General features: G+C 43.4%; 1 protein-coding gene across 1 annotated transcript in view; it reads right to left on the bottom strand.

The window, feature by feature from the left end:
• CACNA1H (calcium voltage-gated channel subunit alpha1 H) overlaps positions 1-24,641 on the bottom strand; it is a 1,502,131-nt gene that overhangs the window by 23,309 nt on the left and 1,454,181 nt on the right. The window contains exons 32-34 of the mRNA XM_086940723.1: positions 20,571-20,906; positions 14,003-14,140; positions 1,433-1,613 (exon numbers count right to left, since the gene is read on the bottom strand). Coding sequence (XP_086796849.1) covers positions 1,433-1,613; positions 14,003-14,140; positions 20,571-20,906 — 655 coding nt within the window. The remainder of the gene's footprint in view (positions 1-1,432; positions 1,614-14,002; positions 14,141-20,570; positions 20,907-24,641) is intronic.

The raw sequence follows: 24,641 nt of genomic DNA on the forward strand, positions 1-24,641 counted from the left end.
TTGTTTAATTTATTTCCATTTAGAGTCTTTGTTTGTAAAATTTTCTTGTATGATTTGTCTGAAAATCTGGCATAAATCTGGACCTACATTGGACACCTATGCCCCAAATCACCAATCTGTCTCTCAGACATTCTACCATGCCTATTTTAAAACGTTCTGGTCTGGGATAATTTATTGTTAGTTTAATAACTTGTGGTAATCCAAGCAATTTTTGACATTGTTTATTGGTGCTAGTCATATTCCACTATGTAATGAAATAAGATTCCATAGAATTATAAATTAAATTGAAGTTTGCATAGGCAAACCAGTGATACATTGCTAGAGTGTATTGTAAATTACAAGAGTCTGCTGCCTGTGACACAAAGATATTATCCAATGAAAAAGAGTGTACCTTGCTCCCATCCATCCAATGCTGACAGCAATGGTGCAGAATGATCCAGTGAAGACAATGCTGGTGAATACTATGAAGCCATCATTTAGCAATTAAGATAAAGTAAATCTGTAATAACTACTTCATAAAAACACCCTGAAAAAACTTCTATTGGTACAAGAACTCTCCTACAAATAGAAAACTGGAACTCCACATTCTTTGTCCTCTGCCTCGCTGTGCCACTTTAATTGCATTCAATATTCCGCTCTCAATACTGTGCCCAGCTATCATATTTTTTCCAGAATGCCGAATTGGGTCCCATTATTAGTGGGCCAGAAAAAAAGTGCAGCATGGATGGGTGGAAAACCAAAGCTATTTGTAAATACCAGGGAGGGAACACACGTTTATCCTTGATACTCTCCTGAGAAATGAAGAATTAAAGTGAGAATCTTGCGAGTGTCCTCTATTTCAATTCCCGCTCTTTCACATGGACATTTCACCTGCTTTCAGCAGACAGGGCCGAACTGGGAACCACAATCGGCCCTGGCAAAGGGCTTGGCCGCCCCCCCCTCCCCCCCCCCCCCCCCCCCAACTCGGGATTTTGGTACAGGGCCGATTTTGCAGCTATGCTGCAAAACGGCCCCCAGGAGCCCAAAACCGGCCCCCACCCGTGTGGCGCACCAGGGGATTGCCCGGTGCCCGTTATGGCCAGTCCGGCCCTGTCAGCAGACAAAGTGTCCAGGTTGAACACTCTTGAACCATGGGGTTCCCGCTTGGCAAGTAATCCCAATGGGTCTGGTAACACCCATTAATCAGAATTACCATCTTCTAATGAGGCCCTGGGTATTCAACTTTCAATCTACAGAACCATCCCTTGAATATCAGGAGATTTGTGGAGCTTTCACATTTTCGTATGGCAGGTTGTCTTGGGGTGCACAAAAGAATGCTTGAGCTGTAAACACCGATACCTTCTCATAAAGTTCCACAAGTCAAACGTTTAACATTAGATTGAACCATGTGCTGATGCTGGGCTGACAATCTCAGCCATGCTTCCTATCCTACCTGTGGGTGATGCTTCCTCGTAGGTCTCCACCTCGTGTAGGGGGTAGGGAGCTTTAGCCGGCATCACAGGACGGAACATATAGCTGTCATTAGGCAGTGAGTGCATCCTAGAGACCGAGATCTTGCGCACTGTCAGCAGGTTCTGTGATCCCTTCGCATCCCTCAGATAGACTCCATCACCCTGAGGATCAAAAATGGCATTGCAGTTAGTTAAACCATCATCTTGCCTAAAATGTAACATCCTGGCCGAAGATGGCCAACGTCAGCAGCCCTGATTAGCCCCAGAACTTTATTTAGAACCAAACCCCACCACAGCACTGAACTGGCTGCACAGTGCTCCTGGCTTAGCACAGAAATTACCAAAATCCACCTCTCTAGGACAACTCGTTGATTCTACTTGTCTTATATACAGACGCTACTGTTGAAAAAGGGGGTCTTATAGGAAACCAAGGAGGCTTCTTTACTGAAGTTTAAAGGCTTTCTCATACTACCAACATCCAGAAGAAAGTGTGTGTGGTCACTGTCGAAAACATATATAGTGCACATGAGACATGTAAGTGCATGTAGGCCTATTCACACTCATAGTAGACTATCAATCATTGCAAAAAGCAACAAGAGATCTCCATTTATTAAAAATGATGGTCTTTCATCAGAGTGGCAAAGTATGCATGAAGGATGCTAAAGCTCCTCTAAAAACATGGTTTCTCTCTTCTGCAATCATAACTTACTTCTGGATCAGTCTTACCCTCCAGACTTGAACATGAAAAGCTACAATAATGTGTGGCTCCATAGAGCTAATCCATAATGGGCAACATAGGCGTATCTACACTTCCGAAAATCCCAGCGGCTACTACAACATCCTCAAAACAAGGCAGAATTATTGAATAGAAAATGTCTATGTAATGTGGTTTTGTACCCACTTGGATTACCCCTGTGCCGTGCTTTCTTGTTTGAGTTTTAGAGGAACATCTATGCATGCTTAGTTTACCGCTTTTCTTGGTTTGATGTCTCAATTGCTCTTTTCGTCACATATTACCGACCATCTGTACAGAGGTTTATAACATGATGACAGTCAAGGAATCACAGCTAATATTTGGAGTTTACGCTATCATGAATTCTGTATTATGTGTGTGGCCTGTAGGTAATACTAAACCAGCCCCTCCTGTCCTTCTTAATTTGGTGTGGAATATGACACAGGTCGTGAAGGTGGGAGTCACAATCTACAAGAATATCCAAGAAATGGCTGTATGTCACCATATCAAGTACAAAAACATAATCCAAACAAAAATATGGTAGACCAAATAATGACTACATGACACTGTGAAGCTAAGTATATACTAGTGAGTTTAGATTTACTGTTCTTAACTACACAACAATGTACTTGAAGATATACCTTAATATAGGTAAGTATAGATGCCTAACTCCACAGTAATATAGTTTAAAGATATATATTTATATAGATAAGTATACGTTTACTTTTTTTAAACACACAGCAACGTAAATTGAAGATATATCTTTATATGGGTAAGTGTATATTTACTATTATTAACTCTAAGTCTTCGTATTGAGACAATATGCATATCACTAAGGTATGTAAATGTGGAGTTAAGAATAGTAAATCTATACTTACCTTTATATGCTTCCTTTTGCGATAGTCCATAAGTCACTATTTTGGCTATAAGATTTATGTAGGAAGATATTTAAAACGCAATATTGTGGTAGAAAACCACAATCACCTGGATCTGCCTCAAACTTCCATGGCTTTCCACTAGCCCTCTCTCTCTGACACTGATTACCACTGCTCAGCTGTCTCCTCTTCAGTGCGGCCATTGGCCAATGGATGATGGTCGCACTACCTCTCCAGTGCAGGTGTCGGCCACTGGCCGACACAGGGGAGGTAAATAAAGGTTTCTCTGGTGCTCTGCACCAGAGGGACTCCTTTATTTTATTTAATCCATGGGCTGTTCTGAAAGAGCTTCCGGAGTAGCCTGGGTGTTTTAAAAAAAAAAAACTGCAGTGACGATTGGTGCGCAGGGCGCGCTGACGTAATTGCAGTCAAAGTGAAGGTAAAACGAGCTAATGGGCTTGTTTTACTTTCACTCAATCAGTGCTCGGGGCATATCTCAGCCCCCTCAGCACTGATTCCTTTGGGAAAGGTTTCATTGGAAAGGGGAGGCCACAGGGGAGCAATCCCCAAGCAGGGAGTCACCTACTACCCACCATGGATAGGGGGAGCGGCACCTTAGGCAAGGGATTGTGCTGTCTTAACCAATGAGCACGCTTGGCAGTTCCCCGGGGGCCCCACGAGCATAGGGGCTCCATGCAGACCAGAATTTAACAATAATTTTCTGTTTAAACATTTTTATTCTTGTGAGTATTTGTATAGGCAGGGCCCTGTGCACTGCTTTGCCCGGGGGTCTGTAATGCTGTTAAGACGGCCCTGCCCTTAGCAACCAAATATTTCAGTCTTTCTGCCCCAGGGGTGTAATTACCCCTTATCTGCCCCCGGGGGAGCAAAAAACCCACTAGACTGCAGGGAATTTTCTTTAAGTGTAGGGGTGGTGGCTACCCAGCCTTGGCATGGCCATGTCCTCGCCCCAAGTAAATGGGGAAACAGTCTCTCTGCCCTCTGGGGCAGATGGAGTAATTACCCCCGATTGCCATAAAAATAAATGGGGTAAAACTCCCCGAGGGCAGAATGCCCACTAGACACAAGGAATTTTGTTTTTTTATAAAAATTATAGGAGTGGTGGCTGCACAGCAAGGGCATGGCCATGCCCCAACCTCAAGTAAAGTGGCTCCTAATATTGTCTCACTTGCAATGGTGAACAGCTGCACTTTTTGGGCTTGCTAGGCTGCCACCCGGAAAAACCTACCATATCCAGACATTTCTGAAATGTAGACATCTGGGGGAGTCCAGGGAGGTGTGTTGTGCATGCACCCCACACCATTTTATTACTAACAATGCCCTGCAAACCTAAAACTTTGCAGGGCATATTTTCCTCACATAAATTTCCTACCATAGCATTCCCTCAAGTCTCCCAATACAAATGGTACCTCACTTGTGTGGATGGGCTAAGAGACCATTAAGCAAAAGGCCCTAAAATGCTATGTGGAGACATCAGCAATTGGGGTGGCTGTGGGATTTGGGACCACGCATAGCTGCCAACCATGGAACCCTACCAACCACAGACATTTTTGAAAACTAGACAGCCAGGGGATTCCAGGAAGGGGACCCTAGTGTAAATTCCATGAGGTTTTCCTACTCAAAGTGCCATGCAAACCTCAAACTTCGCCTGAAATCACATATTTTCCTTCCATTTCTGTGGAGGAAACTTTTGGAATGTGAAGGAATCTACAAAATTCCCTGAGGCAGGTGGAAAAAGATTATAAATATTAAAAAGTAAAAAACATTAGAGTGGTGCCTATGAGAGAAGCAAAAGTCAAGCTTGGAAAGGGGAGGAGGGAACAACCGATAGAGCAAGTAGGGGGAGGTTATTTTAATAGGGAACCAAAACATAAGGTAAAGAGCAAGAAAACACATGCACTTCCATGGAGCTATGAAAGAAAGAAGGAGTTCACTGAATGCAACAAGATACAAGTCATCCAAGATAAAGCAATTGATTTAGAAGAAAGCTAGCTAATGGTAAACAATGGTCTGGCACATATCCCTTTATAATTGTTGGTATTGTCCTCAACGGGTCTACAACAACAGACAGCTAAAAACTGTCTGAAGGCGAGCTCTTAAAGTCTGTCATCTGTGACCATCTGCACTACCATTGGGGGGCAGATGAGATGGCAGTAGGTAGGCCAAGAGCCATAAATGCTATTTTCAAGTGTTTGTTGGCTATGTAGAGCACTGGGGAAAGTGGACGAAGGTGGAGACAATGACTTATCACCTGCGATCACACAGTGTCCCTCAGCTATAATGCAATAGCTTTGAATTAGCAGAATGTAGACCCCGTGTTCTCATGTATAGCTTCCTTTGGAAGTTGTACACAACATATAAACTTATGGATAGGTAGGGTATCAACAACTGACTGAGGGGTTGAAAGGGACATCCTAAAAACTGGCAGAAATTGTCGGCCATTATTCAGATGTCAGTTCCCTCGCACCTTGTCACTGTCTTGAGGACATTTATCACATTCTCCTACTAGTGACATCTCCATTAAACTTCTTAATTATTGCATTTTGTGTGAACAGTGTGGTCTGTATTTTGTTTAAATGACATTTGTCAATAAACAGAAAATGGAAAACAATTGTAAATTATGTTTCTGAAGTGTTTTTTGCTTTCTAATGAAGTCATGTAATAAATACATGACTAATAATATTGTTTCCATTATTGCTTTGCATCTATTCAACAAATTGAAAAGGTGGCCTAGGGCCTAACAGACCTGGCTAACCATTCGGGGGCAGAATTAGCCATGCTGAGTCAAAGCACTGAAGATAATCAAATAAGAATAAGAATCAATGTACTTCATTTTTAAATTTAAATTGTGACACTATGGGGCAGAGGGATGGGAGTTACTGTGCGCAAATCTTCCTCAGCCAATGGGGAATGAGCTGACAGAGAAGAGGATGCCACAGCTAGGAGAGGCCAAATTACAGGCGAACCACCAAGATGTTCTTGTTATTAGGAGACAGTCAGCAGTCCAGTAGCAAAACACTGTATTGGTGTGGAGAGTAAAAAATCCCTGCCCAGTTCCTGAATGAATGGTAGCTGTGCTGCTCGACTCTATGAAAAGATATTTATTTAAGTTGATACTTTATTTTTGAGTTAAAAAATGTAAATGTATACATGATATCATTCAATGGACATGGAATAACACAGAATATCTAATAAATATTAAGTGTAAAAGCATGATTAAAATACACCCAAAATGTGCACTTAAAACACTGTTGTTATACGTGGGTGCAATATACGGGTGCCATAGCCAAAGTTTATGGTTCAAGATAGCGCCAAAAGGATCAAAGCACCAACTGCAGATATCTAGTCGCGCATGATCAGGTCAAAGTTGAAAGTTAAGGCTGACTGCGATGGAACAGGGTTCGGATACCAGGGAATGTAAAGTTCAGATGAGCGAGTCTGTTGGAAATGTCTGAGGATGGAGCATCGTCGTCGAATAGCCTTGGGACTAAGCTGCAGAGAATATTTCTATGTATGGACTTAGTCACTGAAATGGAAATTGAAAAACTCCAGCGGTTCGAAGCAGAAGGCTGAAGCCAGGGACAGTTCCAGGAGGTTGGATACCCATTTGACGAAGGACCGCTGACCCTTATTTTTTACTGCTGCAGATAAGAAAGTAGAGGGAGAGGCTGCAAAATCAATTTGACCAGCTATGCACCTTGGGCGGATAGGCGAGCTTTTTGGTCCTACCCTCCTGGTTTTCAGAACACTTTTTGGCCAAATTATGTCTACATCAGCAGTTTTGGAAAACGTCCTTCTGGGCACGTTTAACACCACAACCAAAGGTCCAGGACTGATGGGACACCTCTTGGGGGGTCAGTAATCACTCAAGCTGGATCCAGTTGCGGATTTATGATGGTGGGAGCCTGTTATGTCCCTGAACAGGAGGCCAGCACACTAGCCCTTGGATCACCTCTGGTAGTGTTGGGTGTAGGGCTAACAACAGGGCTGGCCTCTCAGGGTTCAAAACAGGCTCCAGGAAGCAAAGTAGTCTTTCCAGGTATAGCAGCAGTCTGGAAAAGCGCGCAGCAGGTCATACCTGCTTAGCTGCAGACTCTGAGAGTCCTTCGCAGGTCCAGTAGTGAACTGAAGATATGGTCAGAAGGTTCTATTTTTATACCTTGGTGTTCTTCTTCTGGAAAGTGGGAGAAGCTTCTGGAAAGGTTCTTTTTGAAATGCATGAAACTTCCTGACTCCCCTGCCTTGGCTTCAAGTTGGCTGCAGTGACAATACAGGGTCGTTAAGCCCTTTGTGTGGAGGGAGAGCACCGGCGAATCAGGTGTAAGTTGGGCTGTGCTGAGCTCTGCCCCCTCCCCCCATTCTGCCAGCAGATGGCCCATTGAGGCATGCCTAATCCCTCTATTGTGCGGCTGTATGGGAAAAAGTTCACACAGCCTAATTGTCATCTACACCCATTCATGTGACTGAATACAGGCTGCAGGCAGAAAATCGGTCAGGGCAGGAAAATGCTGACTACCTTAAAGATTTTATCAAGTAAGCGAGCCTACAAGGCATATTATTTCAATATAGTGAAACAAAATTTGACAATGTCATTTATGAGTGCCTAAATTAAGGGCCTCAAACATATAAATCTTCTAATTTAATTAATATGGACAGATTGGCACAATGCTATGGACAGACAGGGACCCTGACGGCAGCGGGACAGAACTGGCTGGGGGATATGGGCTTATTAGATCTTAGGGGGAACCTCACACTGATACTCCCATTTTCACATTCTATTCCCAGGCCCATAAAACTTACGCCAGACTTGATGACCTATTAGGCACCCAAGAAGTGGCCTCTGTGGTCCAAGCGACATAGATCGAGCGCTGCTTGCTTTCTGACCACGCTGCGGTGACAGTGACCCTCACAATTCCACAGTCCAGCCCTTCCCCCAGAACATGGAGACTCAGAGACACCTTGCTGCACCGCCCGGAGGTCATAGCCCTGATAACCAAGACAATACAGGACTACCTGGTGAATAATGACACCCCTGAGATCTCGATTTCTATGTAATGGGATGACCTGAAGGTGGTTGTTAGAGGGGAGTTTATAGCTGTAGCTTCAGCAGACAACAGGATGAGACACGACAAAAGGGAGAGCTTGTCCCGCCAAGTGCCAGAACTAGAGCTCATACACAAGAGAACAGGGGCACCCGTATCTGGAGACAACTCGAAGCGGCCAGAGCTCAACTAGTGGGGCTAGACATTAATAAGGCTAAATAAGCTGCACTCCGGCTCCGGCATAGGTTCTACATAGGTGGCGACCAATATGGCCTTCTTCTGGCGAGCCAGTTACGAGGCCAACAACAGGAGTCAGGAGTCCAAAAGATCATAGACAAGGAGGGAAATGAGTGGACAGATGATGCACACATCGTAGATTCCTTCAGGGAATGCTACCAGACACGCTACCCCAGCAAGATATTCCGCCAGGCGTGATTGCAGCCTACCTATGACCCCCCCACACAGGCTGCAGATCTGGAACACCCGATCCAATAGAAGAAGTTATTTCCAGTATTTCCCGCCTAAAGTAATCCAAATCTCCGGGACCGGGAGGCTTCCCAGCCTCTTTTTATAAAACCTTCCGTTAAAGTCTTGCCCCTATTCTTACGAGGCTCTTCAACACAATCAGGGACACAATGCTACTCTCCTCGCCGATGCTCCAAGGAGATACAGTAGTAATTCCCAAACCCGGGAAGGACAGGACCCATTGTTCTTCCTACCGTCCTATTTCCCTCCTGAATACCGACCTCAAACTCTTTACAGTAAATCTCGCAGCTCGGCTTAATCCCCTTCTTCCCGGCCTTATAGACCCATACCAAGCCAGATTCGTGCCCCAACGACAGTGTAGCGATAATACGAGACAGATCCTACACATAATTGACAAAGCTCAGAGATATGCCACAAAAGAATGCTTTTGGCAGTCGATGCCGAGAAAGCATTTGATAGGGTACAGTGGCCCTATCTGGCAGCCACCCAGACCCACTTCGGCATAGGGGACCACTTTCAAAGATGGATTCTCAGCAGCTACTTCCAACCAATAGCTACCGTTAATGTCAATGGGCAACCCTCCACGCCCTTCCCTTTTGCCAGGGAGAACAGACAGGGTTGTCCCCTGTCGCCCCTGTTGTTTGCTCCGTACATAGAACCCATGGCCTATAAAGTGCGCACCAATTCACAGATAAAATGAATCCACTTAGGCAGAGAACTGCACAATATAGGCCTATATGCGGATGATGTCATAGCCTCTTTGGAGGAGATTTCTACTTCATTGTCCGCCTTATTAGCTGAGCCGGAGGCTTTCGGCTCAGCATCAGGCTTCAGCATAAATATCCAGAAATCGCAAGCTCTCAATCTTACCCTCCGACCACAGAATTTAAACGCCTTGTGTCAGGGCCTTGCTCCTACAGTGGGCCCTGATATCTATCCCATATTTGGGCCTCCAGGTAACATCTACTATAGCAGACACTGTTACTTTAAACTATCAAAAAGTAACTCATCAGATCAACACTGATCTACGTCAGTGGCGGTCTTACCCCTTGTCCTGGCTAGGATGCATTTCTGCAATTAAAATGATGATCCTCCCCCAAATCCTGTTTCTTTTCCAGGTGCTCCCGGTCTCGCCTCCGCCCAGGATACTGCATTCCCTACAGTAAGAAATTAACAAATTTGTATGGGCAGACAAGCACCCTCGCCTCCCTAGGGACCTCAGCTATCGATCCCCAGACTAGGGTGGCCTAGGAATCCCTAATCTCCTTCTTTAGTACCAGCCAACCCCACTTAGGGTTTTTGTGGAATGGCGGGCCATGCACTATGGAGCATCCCATCCCTCCCTTAGCAAGCAAGGCCCAAATCGTTATATCTCTCACCCATCACCAAATCATCATTGACAGTTTGGGACAGCCTAGCAGCACAAAGGAGACTCACTACCTTCCCTTCACCACTTACTCCCATGGCCAACAACCCAGATGTTCACTCAGGCTCTCAGGACCCCTCATTCCAAGTCTGGGTGGAGACGGGCTGCAGGTCGGTAGGCCAGTTATTTGACCTAGAGGGCCCACTTCCCTTTGAAGCACTGTGTGCAGACTTTGCACATCCCGAAACGGAGCGCTGGCACTACACCCAGATCTGACATTGGGCGCTGCAACCTTCTATGAGCCCTGGCGTGGAGCGACAACTCACCCCCTTCGAATGCTGGCTCTTGTCGAGTTCTCCAGACAAGCGCCTAGTCTCGGACCTACACCATCTGGTCAACTCCCCTATGGAGATGCCCAAGTCCAAGAGCCAACTCCGTTGGGAAGTAGAAATTGTCAGGGAACTCACAACTAATGAATGGGGGGACATTTATGACAGGGCACGACACACCGCACACAATATGGCCAGTATTCAGACGGCTACAAAGATTGTAACCTATTGGTACTGTACACCTCACAGGATTCATAAATATAACCTGTTCAAACCCCCTGAGTGCTGGCGACAATGCGGTTTCCCCGGCACACTGTTACACATTTCATGGGATTGCCCAAACCTTTGGGAACGTTAAATATAGAGCATGGACCCCTGTTTAGTCGAGTCCTGAAATGCTATCATGAATATGCCTTGTTTGCTTTTCTTCTTTAATGTTTGGAAATCTAATAAAGAAACTTAAACTATAAAGTAATTAATATAATCAAGAGTGAAATTAATAAATAAAATGGATCAATAACTGGTGTATTCTTTTTTGTAGAGATTTATGATCAAATTAATTAAATTGAAGGGTACAGAACAATTTGCACATATCCACAAGTGACAGAGATTAACAATCTTCCAAATAGAAATATCTACTAATCACTTATATAGATCACCCATTTCTAAAACCTATTTACAGGTAGACATTTTTCTTTAACACATTTAAAAATTCCTTTATAATAATATCATTTTGTTTATGCAGATCAATGTAAGACCTTAAGGTAATTAGTCTAAGTAGATAATAAAATCTTAAAGAAAATTTGTGCCACCAGTATGCCGTGAAAAATTGCCGTAATTTGCATCGGAGCCGTAAAGAGGTAGTTACGCTGTCTGAATTTGGCATGTCTACAGTGGCGTTCTTGTATACAAAGGGCGCCGTCTCAGTTCAACATCTCGACAGAGAAAACACAGCTGCTCTGCCTGGACGCAAAACTGAGATGGCGCCTTCAGAAATAGTCTCTGTTATCGAAGTCAGAATCTTTCAGAACAGAAAACATGTTTTGCTACAAGACAAAAGCACTTTTCCTTGCCACGTGTTTCTGCAATGCCTTTAAACTGCAGCCCAGCCAGAGCACATTGTGTTCCTGAAAGCCACATCGTTTTGTCATAGATACAGGTGGTATAAATACACACCACAGTCCACATATGACATTTACCTCCCATACCATTGACACATTTTCTGTGCCATCTGTTATGGTCTTATAGGAAAGGTAAATACACCAATTGTGTGAAAACAATTTTATCAGTACTATTTTAGAGTCAGATCACACACTGTGGGTCTGAATAGCAGTGCCATAGGGCACATAGTTCTAACACCAGCAAAAATAAGGTCTGAAACCCCTGACCTCCTGATCTAATCCAGATCTCTTGACTGGGAGTGAATGTTTTGATTTGTTCTGCATTCCGTTCTTCAATTGTGTGTCTTTTGCTTTGTTGCCCCAAGTGCGTTGGGCATGCCCAAACGTGGGTCCCCGGCTCACTGTGCAACTGGATTCAGGCAATCCTGGCTGATGAGGGGTGAAACCCTGAAACCAGCCCAAGGATGCTTGTTTCCGGTCCAGGGAGGACCTGGCTTGGCAGTTCGATCTGGACTGTGCCCATGAGGCACAGGGACAAGACTGATTTGCATATGGCCAGGTCTAAACTGGGGTGGCATGGTGAGCAAAATAATAATGGATTTGCCTCAGATCTCTTGACTGGAGGGTGAATGTTTTGATTTGTTCTGCATTCCGTCCATCAATTGTGTGTCTTTTGCTTTCTTGCCTCAAGTGTGCCAGGCATGCCCAGACGTGGTTCCCGGGCTCACTGTGCCACTGTATTCAGGCTATCCTGTCTGATGAGGGGTGAAACCCCGAAACCGGTCCTAGGATGCTTGTTTCTAGTCCAGGGAGGACCTGGCTTGGCATTTCGGTCTGGACTGTTCCCATGAGGCAGAGGGTCAAGACTGATTTGCATATGGCTAGGTCTAAACTGGGGTGGCATGGGGAGCAAAAGAATGATTGAATATAACCCAGATCTCTTGACTGGGGGTGAATATTTTGATTTGTTCTGCATTCTGTCTATCAATTGTGGGTCTTTTGCTTCCTGATCTCTTCACCCAGCATCCATTATTAATATTCAGAAAGTAACCTAAATCATTATTTTTTTCTTGAGTATGCTCATAGGGGATTCCTAACCTCGCTCACCCATCTCTAATCATAGAGTGTTCATTGCAACATGCGTGAAGGTCTTTCTATCCAACTGTTGAAACGCCCAAAGGATAGTTTTAACCCCAAGCCATACACACATGAATCTGCTCAATCACCCCTTTTTCATGCTGAACACCATTCTGTAATGCCTCACTATTCAACAAATCTTGTGGGAGTTCCTCCTGCCAAAGCATGATGCGTGTCCTGTTAGTGCAGTGTATGAAAAGTATTTCAGTGTTCATTCTGTTTTCAATCTGAGTTCCTCAATGATATTTAAATAGGACAGCTTTGCTGTACAACCTCATATGTGCTGTCTCCCTGGAGTTACTATATTTATCCCCAGTAAACTGATTCTGAAGTGACTCTAATACTATTAGAGCACCATATTTTCGACAGTGTGTATTCGTATGATGCATGGACTTTAATACCTTTAAATTAACCTATCTGTCAGAGTAGGTGTTCCTGTGACCCGTGTCTGCCAATGCCCTAGAATTGGACTTTAGTACCCTTGAAATTCTCTATATTCAGATGATTTACACTTTCAGTGTTATAATACTCTGCTCTCCATTGTCCACACATATATTGTCATCAAGCGCTCACCAGGATATACAAAGGCATTGTACACGCTATAATAAACAACAAAGAAATACTGCACACTTGCCTTGTTGGTACATATAAAACAGTTGGCCATCACGTTTCTCCTTCACGCTATTAATTTTGTGTAGTAGTATTGTTAACCCATGTCCTTTCGCATACTTGTTGGTACATGGACTCACATTTATTCAAGTTTGCATAGGTACTCATACAACACCATGAATTTAGTACTGTACATGTTGACAATTTCCTGGGTTAGTAAATAGATGCTATCTTTCTGTCCAAAAGTTTAGTAAAAGCACTCTACTCTCTCAGCAGCTGCTAACATACCCACCAAAAATTCCACCATTCATAGTTTACTAGTACCTGGAGCATAAGAATTGAGATCCAGTTGGTAAAAGGGTTATTTTGTTAAAAAAAAATAGGCCCTTCTACTTAAGCCACTTCTAGGCAAATCAGATATTGTCTCTAGGATGCACATTGTTTCTTCTACTTGGTCTAGAAGTGCAAAAGAGTTGCCTTTTTCTCTTGCCATGGACTAGTGGCACATGCCTTGGAATTACATGGTCAGGAGCAGGTTGATACCTCTCTGAGCAGCTTGAAATGAGATTGAAGAGGGTGATCTCTAGTCATTAGTCACTACAAGGTGTTGGGGGAAGTTAGGAGTAGGGTCACATTCACACAGCAAACAACTACTCTTGTTGTTAAAGAGCTGTTATGGGCAAATGCAAAAGCAGCACACTGAGTTAAAAAAGAAGAAGAAACAGCATAGGAAAGTGATGAGACCAACACAGGCTACTAAATGTGTGCATAACATACACAGCAAAGCTTCATGGCCACACACTAAGGCACTACAATGCAGAAGCAGCAGTACCTCAATCACCTGTTGCCTGCGCACCGCGGACGGGTAGAGTGTAGGCACGGAGAAGGCTGATGCACTTTCCTTCGGGAGAGCCACTCCCTCCTCAGGGTCTGGGATGACTAAGGACACATTCTGCAGGCTCAGTGCCCCCTTCAGTTCAAAACATTAAGGAAAGACATCAGTAAGGAAAGATGACACACCTCCATGAGTGCCTCAAGCCGGAGCAGCTCTTCATAGCACACCAAATAATGGTTCAGCTGTCTAGCAATAAGATGAGCCTACTTTCTTAAATGAACCACTATACCAAACAACTGCTTTCACCAAGTGCTTAATTTGAGTCAGTGGTTTCCTGTACTAGGCAATGAGACTTAATTTTCAACACTGGCACTTATGAGGTAGACCATTGGGTGGTGCTGTTAGTCTAGTTTAGAGATGAGCTTAAGAACAGTTGTATAATAATTTAATGCACATTAAAATGACTAATACCTGCAACCCAAGCCATCATTTTAGCTTTGGGGGCCTGGAATAGTCTAAATTGTCACACTTGTAGGAGTGTGATTGATGGTAGGTGTGTTGGTACTGTCATTGGCAGCACTAGCAGGGGCAACGGGTGGAGGAAGCTGCAGTGGCCTCATGACAAGGGCGCTGGCACTTATTATTTTACAAATTAAGTAATGCTCCCACCCCTGGTACATTATTCTGGTAAACATCGTTCACAACGATGTTTGCACATTGCATGTCTTTACAACGACCATGTTGTACAACGACCACGTTGTTACAGCGCATGCCATTACAATGCATGCCGTTACGACGACTTCTTGTAGGGGGCAGAAGGTGTTGGATTTTAAATCAAACACTTTCCCTACTGTTGCACACACTGGAGTTGGAATAGTAAATTATACTTTTCCAACATCCAGCGCCCCTCCTACAGCAAGTTGTTGTAATGACGTGTTGTAATGGCATGCGTTCTAAATGCATGCAGTGTAACATGGCCCATTCAACATTCTCTGCTGTAAGGGGCTCTGATTGCTGAGCTTTAAAAGCAGAAAACATGACAAAGTCAAATATTTTCATTGTGTCCCCCTAGTGGCTCCTCCCAGTAACATTAATAGACCCTGATTGCAAGCTACATGTTCAATTCCGATCCCTGTGCAAACAGAAATTTGCATAGAGATCAAACATCTGAGTTCTGAGTAATCGACCCCTTCCCCGCTGTTTTCCCAGAGAGACTGTCACAAGTCAATGTACTGCAATTTATAAGTTGAAAAGGCTCAGACAAAAGGCAAAGTCGTCACATTTTAATATTTTAGATTCCAATTCTGCATGCTATGTCTAATATTCTCCTCCAAAAATCAGAATAAGAGGTACTTACCACACCTGGCCCTCATGAGTGGTACATTTTTCCAGATCACCTAGCAAACACTGCATGGACTGGAATCATGAACTTAGCAGTAATAACTGCATCCCCCCAAACGTTCCCTAGGTGAACGTCTGCAGTTCAAACCTGGCAAACCGTACCAGAGGAACATTTTGAGGTACACAAAATGTACAGAAATCCGCATTTTATTCCCCATTTGGATGAGATAAATTTACAACTACAGTTATTGATGGATACTGATCCCAGGGCTATTGGTTTTAATTCTGGCTGATTATTTACTCATCCAAGCAAATAAAGAGAGCCCTGGCAAATAACTCACCCTCTGGAATTTACATAGTGTGGTGTATACCTTACTCTATTCAGCACAACTTGTAATGAGGGACTTAGAGACTTGTAATTTTAGGTACCAATCAATGGTGCAATATTTCTCACACCTAAAATATTACCACACCCGTTGGACGGGAGTTTGTTGGGTGCAGTAAATGTGCAGAAATTAGGATTATTATCTGAAAATTGGGCATACCAAAAATCCAGATGTTCCATTTTTTTTATCAGACTCTTTCCAGTGTTAAATTTCTGCAGGTTTTACATGTGAAAATTTACTGAGGGAAAATATGGAAGTGAGGTACCTATCACAGAGATCCTAACAGCGATATGCTCAATAACACCGAGTTACAACACATATCCCAATTAATTGGGCTGACTGTAGTCAAGGCCTTAGAAGTATATTGCCCTGCAAAGCTAAGCCGAATTCTCAAAAAGGATCTTTTCGCCTTAGCATAAAGGTGAAGTGAGCAACTTTTTCTAAGAGAAATGGGTGCAGGGGGGTGTGAACATGAAGCGCTTCACTCACAGAACTTCATGTGCATATAGGTGCACTCTTAACAATCTCCATGTGGATGCTCAAAAAAAGGATCCTGCTTTGTAGATATCCATGCTTTCGGATGAAGTTTACAAAAGTGTAAAATGTGCCAGAATTTCCAGAGTTGTAATTTTCAGAAAGTAATTAGCATGGGTTCTCCCTGGGTGACCATTAAAAATATAGAGAAAAAAAACCAAATTTGTAACTTTATGCAGATTCACAAAAAGTGTGCTGTGACTTATTCTTTTGGTACTCTTGGTTAACTGCAGAATTTCAGTAGTAAGGCAGGAGTAGTGAAGGAGCAGGAAACACATACTCACAGAATAATCTTTATGAATGTGTACTCACAAGCATTCCTATCTTAAGGCACTTTTCCTCTCAAAGTAAACAAAGTTTCTTACTTGAAAAAACCTTTACAAGAGTTGTCCCAAAGTATTTGTTCACATCAAGAAAAAGATTTATAAGTCCAAAAAACAAGAACAAGCATGGACTTAATGTTTTTTTTAATTGGCCTGCAGATTTCCCACCTGCTGTCATTTGCAGGTACAAATTAGGGGAACAGGTCAAAGCCAGAAATTGCAAAATGTTAATTGATTTCCAGACATACTCCTGGGTTTGTTTTGTGAATATCCAGAAATGAGTACAATTTGAAAATATTGGTTTAAACCTGTGGCTCAGAAGTGATATTTTGTAAAACTCTGGATCACAATTCTCAGATGAAATTCTTATATGGCACATCAATTTTAAAGTGTGAATAAAAGCATAGGGAGACAATTTGCGGGCCTAGTTGCTTAGTTTCTGGCGGTAAACTTTGGAGGCTTGAGTTTAAATTCTTGCTTTGCACTCGAATCCAAATGGAGAAGTGTGTCTCACTGGTTAAAGGAGGCATACCCTGAAGCAGAGGTCAGACCTGGGACCAGGGTTCAATTCCCGACGTGGCAGGGTCTTGAGCTCAATTGTCCACGGACTCGATAATTCTCGCTTCGGTGGCCACTCTAATCACCGGTTCACACTCTGCGACTCTGGGCATTAAGCGTGCTTAATCTCCACTATGGCCCCCCCCCGCGGCGGGATGCCTGGCTTTCACCTTGGGGATGCCCAGTACGGGTTATCTCACAGGGAAAAGCCAGGACGGGTTCCCAAGGCAAGCGCCGAGATGCCCTAGGGTAAGTTGAGCGCTATATAAGAACACACATACATACATACATACATGATGTTTTGAGCAAATTACTCACTCTGTATGTGCCTAAAAGTGCACAAGTGTGTGGAATGTAATGTCGGCTACCCCGAGTACCTTTACACTCTGGTTGTCTTGCAATTGTATTAAAGTGATTCTAGACAGCGTTTTGACATTACAAGCTTGAGCATATGCACCTCTTGGAGATTTTTTGTGAATCCACAAAATGATTGAATCTATGAAAATCATGGATAAAAACCTATGACTCTTAGAAGTGATGACATTTTTGAGACTCGGCCTCCTAATTCTTACATAAAACTTCAATTTCAATCTGCAGATAACGATTCAAGGGAAAAATATGTTGTCTGGTGGCTATGCTGCTGGCATTGGAACCTGGAGATAACATCTAATCCTGGCTCCTGCACTTCATAGCAAATCATGTGATTCTCGGCAAATTGTTTATCTCCCTGCGCCGAAAGCTTTTTAAGTGTGTGAAATTTAATGTCAGTGTGAATTGATGCACACTGTTCCACTGCTGTCCAGCTAGGTTCACTTCATACAGCGGTGGACTATTTTTCGACTCTGCTGAAAGCACTTCTAAGCAGTGGCTAGCTCTCCTCTTGACAATCTTGCCCAGTCGATTTTTGTCAAAGTGATTCCTGACCACTGTGTTTACAATAAAATTCTATAAAGAGCCACCTCGGGGGAGCAAAAGACACAGACACAGATGAATATTAACATGATTTTTTTAAAAAAAGTACAAAAATATGGAATTCCCGTAGGTAGCGCAGATGAGTTGTGGCCACATTGACAAGGAGAGGCGCAAAACCTGCCAGCATTTTCTAAGCGAGAAATGTGAAATAAAGTACACTGACCAACACAAGCAAACTGAGTAAAAGAGATAGGTGATGCTACAAAGTTAAGAGGGACTTATTTACATGCCCCTTGCGCCACTTTTTCCCATATTAAAATTAAAAGTGATGCAACGGTGGTGCAAGGGGCTTGTGAATACGCCCAAGAAAGCCCAAATATGGCCTGACTTAACAGAATGGGGGTACAACCACTAGCTGCAGGCTGCTGGATATTTATCAAATGCTTTTTGATTTAACCCAACTATCATGTGATCACTACATTTTGTTTATGTGTTTTAGTCATTCAGATTCAAATTCAATAAAAATGACTGTTCATTATTTTATTATTATCTAATTGTGATGTCAGTAACATCACGTTCCAAGGTAATTATTGGGGCACTGAGTACTCCTTTCTCTGGGCAAATGGCTCCGTCAGGACCCCATTCCCAGGTAGGAGCCATGCATTTCTAGAAAAATGTGGAAGGGGAAAATGTTGATGCATTGCCAGCAGCTCAACTAACACATGGGACCCCGAAGTAGAAAGATCTGGTGTCAGTGCTTAATTTGTGCTGGTGTTTGCCATTGGTACTTACTTATGACTGATCACCACATGGTAGTGCTCTATGTCTATTTTTAAGCAGAAACATGAGTTTAACTTTTAAATAAACATTTAAAAATAATTCTAGAATGTCCAAGCTGTTCTAACTGCTTTGGGTGGCCTAGAATTGTCACTTTTCTAGGAGTGTGATGTTTAGTTGGGAGTATTCATACTGGCATGTAGGCAAAGACGGCAGTTCCAGTCGTTATTGCAAGCTGCAGTGGCCTCCTGAGCAATACTTTGGTCCATGGCACATGTTTATTTACAAATTAAACAATGCCTGGTGTATTTCCTGCTCAGATCTCTGGTTTGGTGCTAAGGTTTCTAACAGCTGAAGTGATATTAACATGATTTATTTGGTTGTGAGGCTTCCCCTTCACAATGTGCACAAAGTGTAGAACTCACTCCTGGCAAAGAAAGACAAAACAAGTGCCCAAAGATCTCAATCTCCACTTTACCATGTTGCACAACATCTACCATTATGCCAAGCAAGGTACAGAGAGAAGCTAACCAGATCCTATATGTTGGCATCATTACACTTCTGTAATGTAATATACAGAATCTCCTAGATAGACTTACATGCAGGCTTTGTTCATGGCCTGACATTAACAGTATAAAAATCACATATGGAACTGTGTATTTAGTCAGTGTAGAATAAATGGATTGATAGTGTATCTGAAGTCACTAGATAGCATTTCTTCCTTAGCAGTGGACCCAAGACACCAGGACTCTGATTGGCTGCCTGACATAACCACCTCCTCCCTCTCTTGTATGCAGATATCCGCATGTTAATGCCATGAGAGGATACTGCAGCAGAATCGCATGCTTATGGAGGCGGGATTTCGAAACTGTAAAATCCATCCTTTTAAATTAATTGATTCTCAGTGGTTTGTTGTGACTGCACCTCCGTTTCATCCACTCTGTTAGTTTCTGATTGTGTATAATTGCACTTGTTGATACCCTCTCTTTATTTCTATATTGATTTATTTTCAAATTGCGGATGTGTTGCATGGTTGATTTTGTCATGTGTTGGGGTGAAATTATTAATTTACCCTCAATGAATGCCATTGCACTATTCAACATTTGTAGCCTTGAATTAAATATTTCATGACAAAGAGATGCACTGAATCATGGTAGGCACACCCTGTTGTAGAGTCACCTTTCCAGGGGTGTATGGAATGTATGGGTCAGTACAGGTCATGAACCGTGGTTACTGTGCCCATAAAGCTGAGTTGCAAAGCCCTCCTGAATGTATTCGAACAGAACAGAAGCGAATGGGTTGTGAAGTTCCAGAGATTTGCTTCTGCAAACGTTCTACAATGTTTTGAAAAGTTTGACAACTTCCTGAGACTTTTTAAAAAATCCCTATAAAAAAACAAGTTTTAGCAGGAGAATTATCTCACCAAAAGGTTTTGCAGAAATATTTTTTCAGACAATCTCTTTTTCAGGATTTGTGGATTACAAACAACTCCTGGATCTACAGGAGTGATGCATTCTGAGAAAGTGGTTAATACTTCAGTGATACGTTAAATTCATATGTGTATTACCACTAATCTGTTATTCCATCACTAAATACTTCCAAAGTGAAATTGAAGTGCCTGAGATTGGGAATCACGCAATAATATGTTTCTCCGCATGTCTTCATCATGTAACAGCGGTTAATACACAAAGCATCAAGAACAACACATTAAATGAATATATGTGTTAGCTTTACCATTCCTTGCTTCGCTGAAGCCGGAAACTCGGACTTTAGGGTCTCTTGACTTCCAAATGCGGCTTTACTGTCGGGTGTGGGGGTGCAGACCCCAGCACTGCTGGGAGAGTTGATACCACGGGACATTTCCATTTCCAGCTCTATCTCAGCGTCCATTTCTGCGTCCTCCCTGGCTTCCTTGTTGCTCTCCTCTAGGTGTTTCATGAGTACCGCCACCACCACGTTGACCAGGACAAATTGGGCGATCAGGACAAACGTGACAAAGTAGACGGGGGAGATGAAGGGCAGGTAGGTGAGGCAGTGCTTGTCATCAAGGGTGCATTCACGCAGAGTGTCCTGGAAGAAAGGAAAAGGAAATCGTTTTGGATTGCATGTCAGTAGCAGAATACAAAACACAGACAGAAGCTGTGGCGTAGCATACCCTTCTTCATTGGAACATATGCTTAGTTTTGGATGTATAAGACACATTAGGGTGTAGGTTGTACAAACAATGGTGCAGCAAACCAATGTCTTCCTAACTATACATGCCTGATGCAATAATTGCCAATTGCTGATACTGTTCACACTGAAACAAGGATATTTATCTAAGATGTAAATTGGCTCCGCACATCCTATCTGTCAAAAGTCTGATCTACAGCCATTGAGTGATATTTACTCTTGCCTCAGGATGTCTGCTCACCTTGTACTACTAAGATATTCCCAGAGCCTGTTCCAGGTCTTATTAAATGCCCTATCTCTTTATCTTTCAACCTAAGCAACGCAGAAGATGTCTAATTGATACACACGTCTAACTGTAGAGAAATGCATCTGTGGTCCTTGACTTAGTTGATCCCACCTCATCTAGTAACATGTTCATGATTCCTTGAAAGAATGCATGTCTTGCACAGAACGTTAATATCCTTGAGTTACTTCAAAGTTTCCATCCTAGCCTCATGCCTACATCTTGTCTCTAGCTTGTGTATATTGATGTTCTGTAGTTTGCAAACAGATCTGTCTAATGCAAGGTGGGAGATTGTGCAATGTGGAAGGAAATACAAGTTGGTAATACTCCCTTGTACTACTCTCTATAAGGTGTGCTTTTTCATATCACAGCTTCCTTCTGTAATTATATTCATATAGCATATATGTTGATAGTGTGTGTTGGTAAAACAAAGCCACCAGAGACAAGCAAGCACATTCACTAGGCTTTCAGAAAGCAAAAATCAGACTTAGGGCCTGATTTAGATCTTGACGGATGGTTTACTCCATCACAACAGTGACGAATATCCCATCCGCCAGAATATAAATCCCATAAAATATGATGGGATTTATATTTCTGTGGACAGGATATCTGTCACCATCGTGATGGAGTAACCAATCATAAGATCTAAATCAGGCCCTAAGACTGGTAAAAGGCATATCATGTGTAATTCAGAAAAAGGCTAAGGAATGGGGCCTATGAATGAATAATCAATTTCAGTCATGCACGCAATAAAGTGCACATACAATTTGACATAGATTTGAGAGGCTGTTATACTCAGAGGAGCAAAAAGGTTTCAGCAGACATGTCAATGAACCATCTTGTAACCTTAGAATTAGAAAGCCATAATGTTGACCTTTTAGGATCCGAAGATGAAGTACACCCCACTACCCTACTTATCCAAAACTGATGAGTCTCTGAAGCGACTATTAAAAAGACCCAATCGTCCCTATCTATCCAGAGCAAACAGATCAGGAAATCCTGAGGGGGATGAATCCTCAAGTCGAAGGGTTCCCTGTGGATTCCTTGCAGTTTTCCCTATTTCTCCGTTAAGTTTACATTTACATCCAACCACCATCTCAGGTCATGAAGCACCAATGTTTTGAGTTTCAGATGTTAGCTATTGAGCAGAGGGTGGAGAATGGGTTTGCAAAATAGGTCTGCTAAAACAATACCTGCAATATGTCTATGAATGAATGTCTCATGAATTCCGCCAGTTCAATGGCATTAACCTTACCCCCAAGTGCTGGGTAACAGTAATCGCAAAATTACTTAGATCAGCTGGTCCTACAAAAGTATCAGCTCTGTTGCAAGAGGTCTAGCCAGTGGGTTTATCTTTAACATTTGACTCCTCTCCACAAGTACAGTGGTTTATAGATCCAATCTCCAGCTCTCCAAATTTCAAATAATTCAATCACTTTACCAACCAAGGCAAAGAGTGAACTTAACAAGATCCTCTTTAAAGGCTTGGTTAAACCCCTGCAGCATATTCTATATAGATAGGTGTATAAAGTTATTTTGTGAATTCCATTATCAAGATAGCAAATACACACACATTTTCAAATGCAAAATCTTCAAGCAATGGGAATTTCTAACTTTTTGTCCCCCATGGAAGAAATATGATGACACATGAAACCCCTTCCTTACACCCCAACCATTTGGGGGGTGGGTTTATTGTCCATTTTGATTCTAGAAACAAATATATACTGCAGCCATGTTTCCTGGTTGGCTGTGATCGGAAGACAATTTGTGAATACCCACAAACTCACGTTTGTTGTGTGTGTGCAAAACTTTCCAGGGGATATTTGCCCTGGAGACCATTTCCCCTTCATGGGAGATTCACTCCCATCTAAAGTGTAGATTCAAGTTTTGTTAATTCCAAGTAAAAGTAACTTTGGGCTTGATTTAAGGTATGGCGAACGGTGGAGGTCACTACAGCCTGTGCCCTGGTTGGACTCCCATCTGCCATATCCAGAGATACCCGCTAGCCCTGCAGTGACCCTGTGCTTTCAAGGAAGCTGCTGCTGTGGCTGCTGCATTGATGGCATAAAATGTTTGGTGCACGTCTGCCATGTTTCTTATATCAGTGCACCAAATTCATTTGTTTTTTTAGAAACAAACTTCGTAAGAAGGAGTTTGTTGCAGAAAAACAAAAAAACAATGGTCCTCACAACCTGAGGATTTTATCCTCGGGTGTGGGGGGTCATTATTTTTAGGTATTGCCTGATACCTAACTAACTAACTAACCCAACTAACACATCTTTTCCTCAGTTTTTTTTCTCCCGGCCAGGTATTTGATTGCCCATTTGCGTAAGGCTTCCACAAAAGAAAGCACGCAAGTGGCCAAAGGCTCGGGTAAGCCCAACCTTATCTTTAAATGTTCCCTCCCATGGCCTATATGTCTTGGGAGCGAGCAGCCATCTGTTTCCAATTATCACGCCCGCGTCTCGCGGTCACGTTAATTGGTCGTGCTGGTCCTGGTGCACTTTTGCTCCAAACGTGGCGCTTTGACTTTCGCCGCCGACCAAGCACGCGCGGCTGTGCTTGTTTACTCTTTCCTTACCACTGACTGCGGTATGGCTGGGATCTGCTCTTCTGCCCTTGCTGGGGTTAGTTTTTGCTTTGGGATTGACAGAGGATTGGTGCTTGGCGCTCGAGTTGGAAGGAGAGCGGCTGTTCGGCACCTCCTCTTCTTGGTAGCCGGTGCCCTGCTGGCCCCTCGAGGGGTCTTCCTGCTCATCTTGGTCTTCCCTGAGCCTCTTAGCTCCACTTGTGCTCCTTATCACTGCAAACCGTGCTGTTTTCTGCTTCCTAAAGTGTGTCCGTCTTGGCTGTTTCAGCAGGCAGTGCCCCGTGGGATGGTCTTTATGTCAGGGTGGGTGTGGGTGTATGGCTCTTGGAGGGGGTTAATCTGTCAGTCTTCCTGCCATCTTGTCGGTGCCTTGAGGTGCTATAGGGTCCTGTCTGGGGTTGGACCAGGGTGTCTCGATCCTGGAACCTTCTCTTCAGTCGGTGGGTGGGGATAGCGCTCGGTTTACCAGGGCCAGGGTTGTAACAGGGGTCTCCTGGTGGATTCCTGGTCCGTCTGTCCGGGTTGGCAGGCTACTGCTCTTTTTTTACCTTTTGTCACGTCAGGCGCCTTCCGGTGAGGGAGGTGGATTTTGTGGCTGGCCGAGCGCCTGTACTCTTTGCCTCAGTCTTCTGGGCTCTTCCTTGTCGGGTTAGCGTGCTTGTGTATTGCCTGCTATTGTGTTGTGCCTCACTGTGCCTGTCATCGGCCTGTTTCTGGGGCGGGCGCCTCTTCTCTGGGGGAGCCCCCCCCAACCCCAGAG

This window comes from Lissotriton vulgaris, chromosome 10, assembly GCF_964263255.1.
Source record: "Lissotriton vulgaris chromosome 10, aLisVul1.2, whole genome shotgun sequence".
Lineage (NCBI taxonomy): Eukaryota > Metazoa > Chordata > Amphibia > Caudata > Salamandridae > Lissotriton > Lissotriton vulgaris.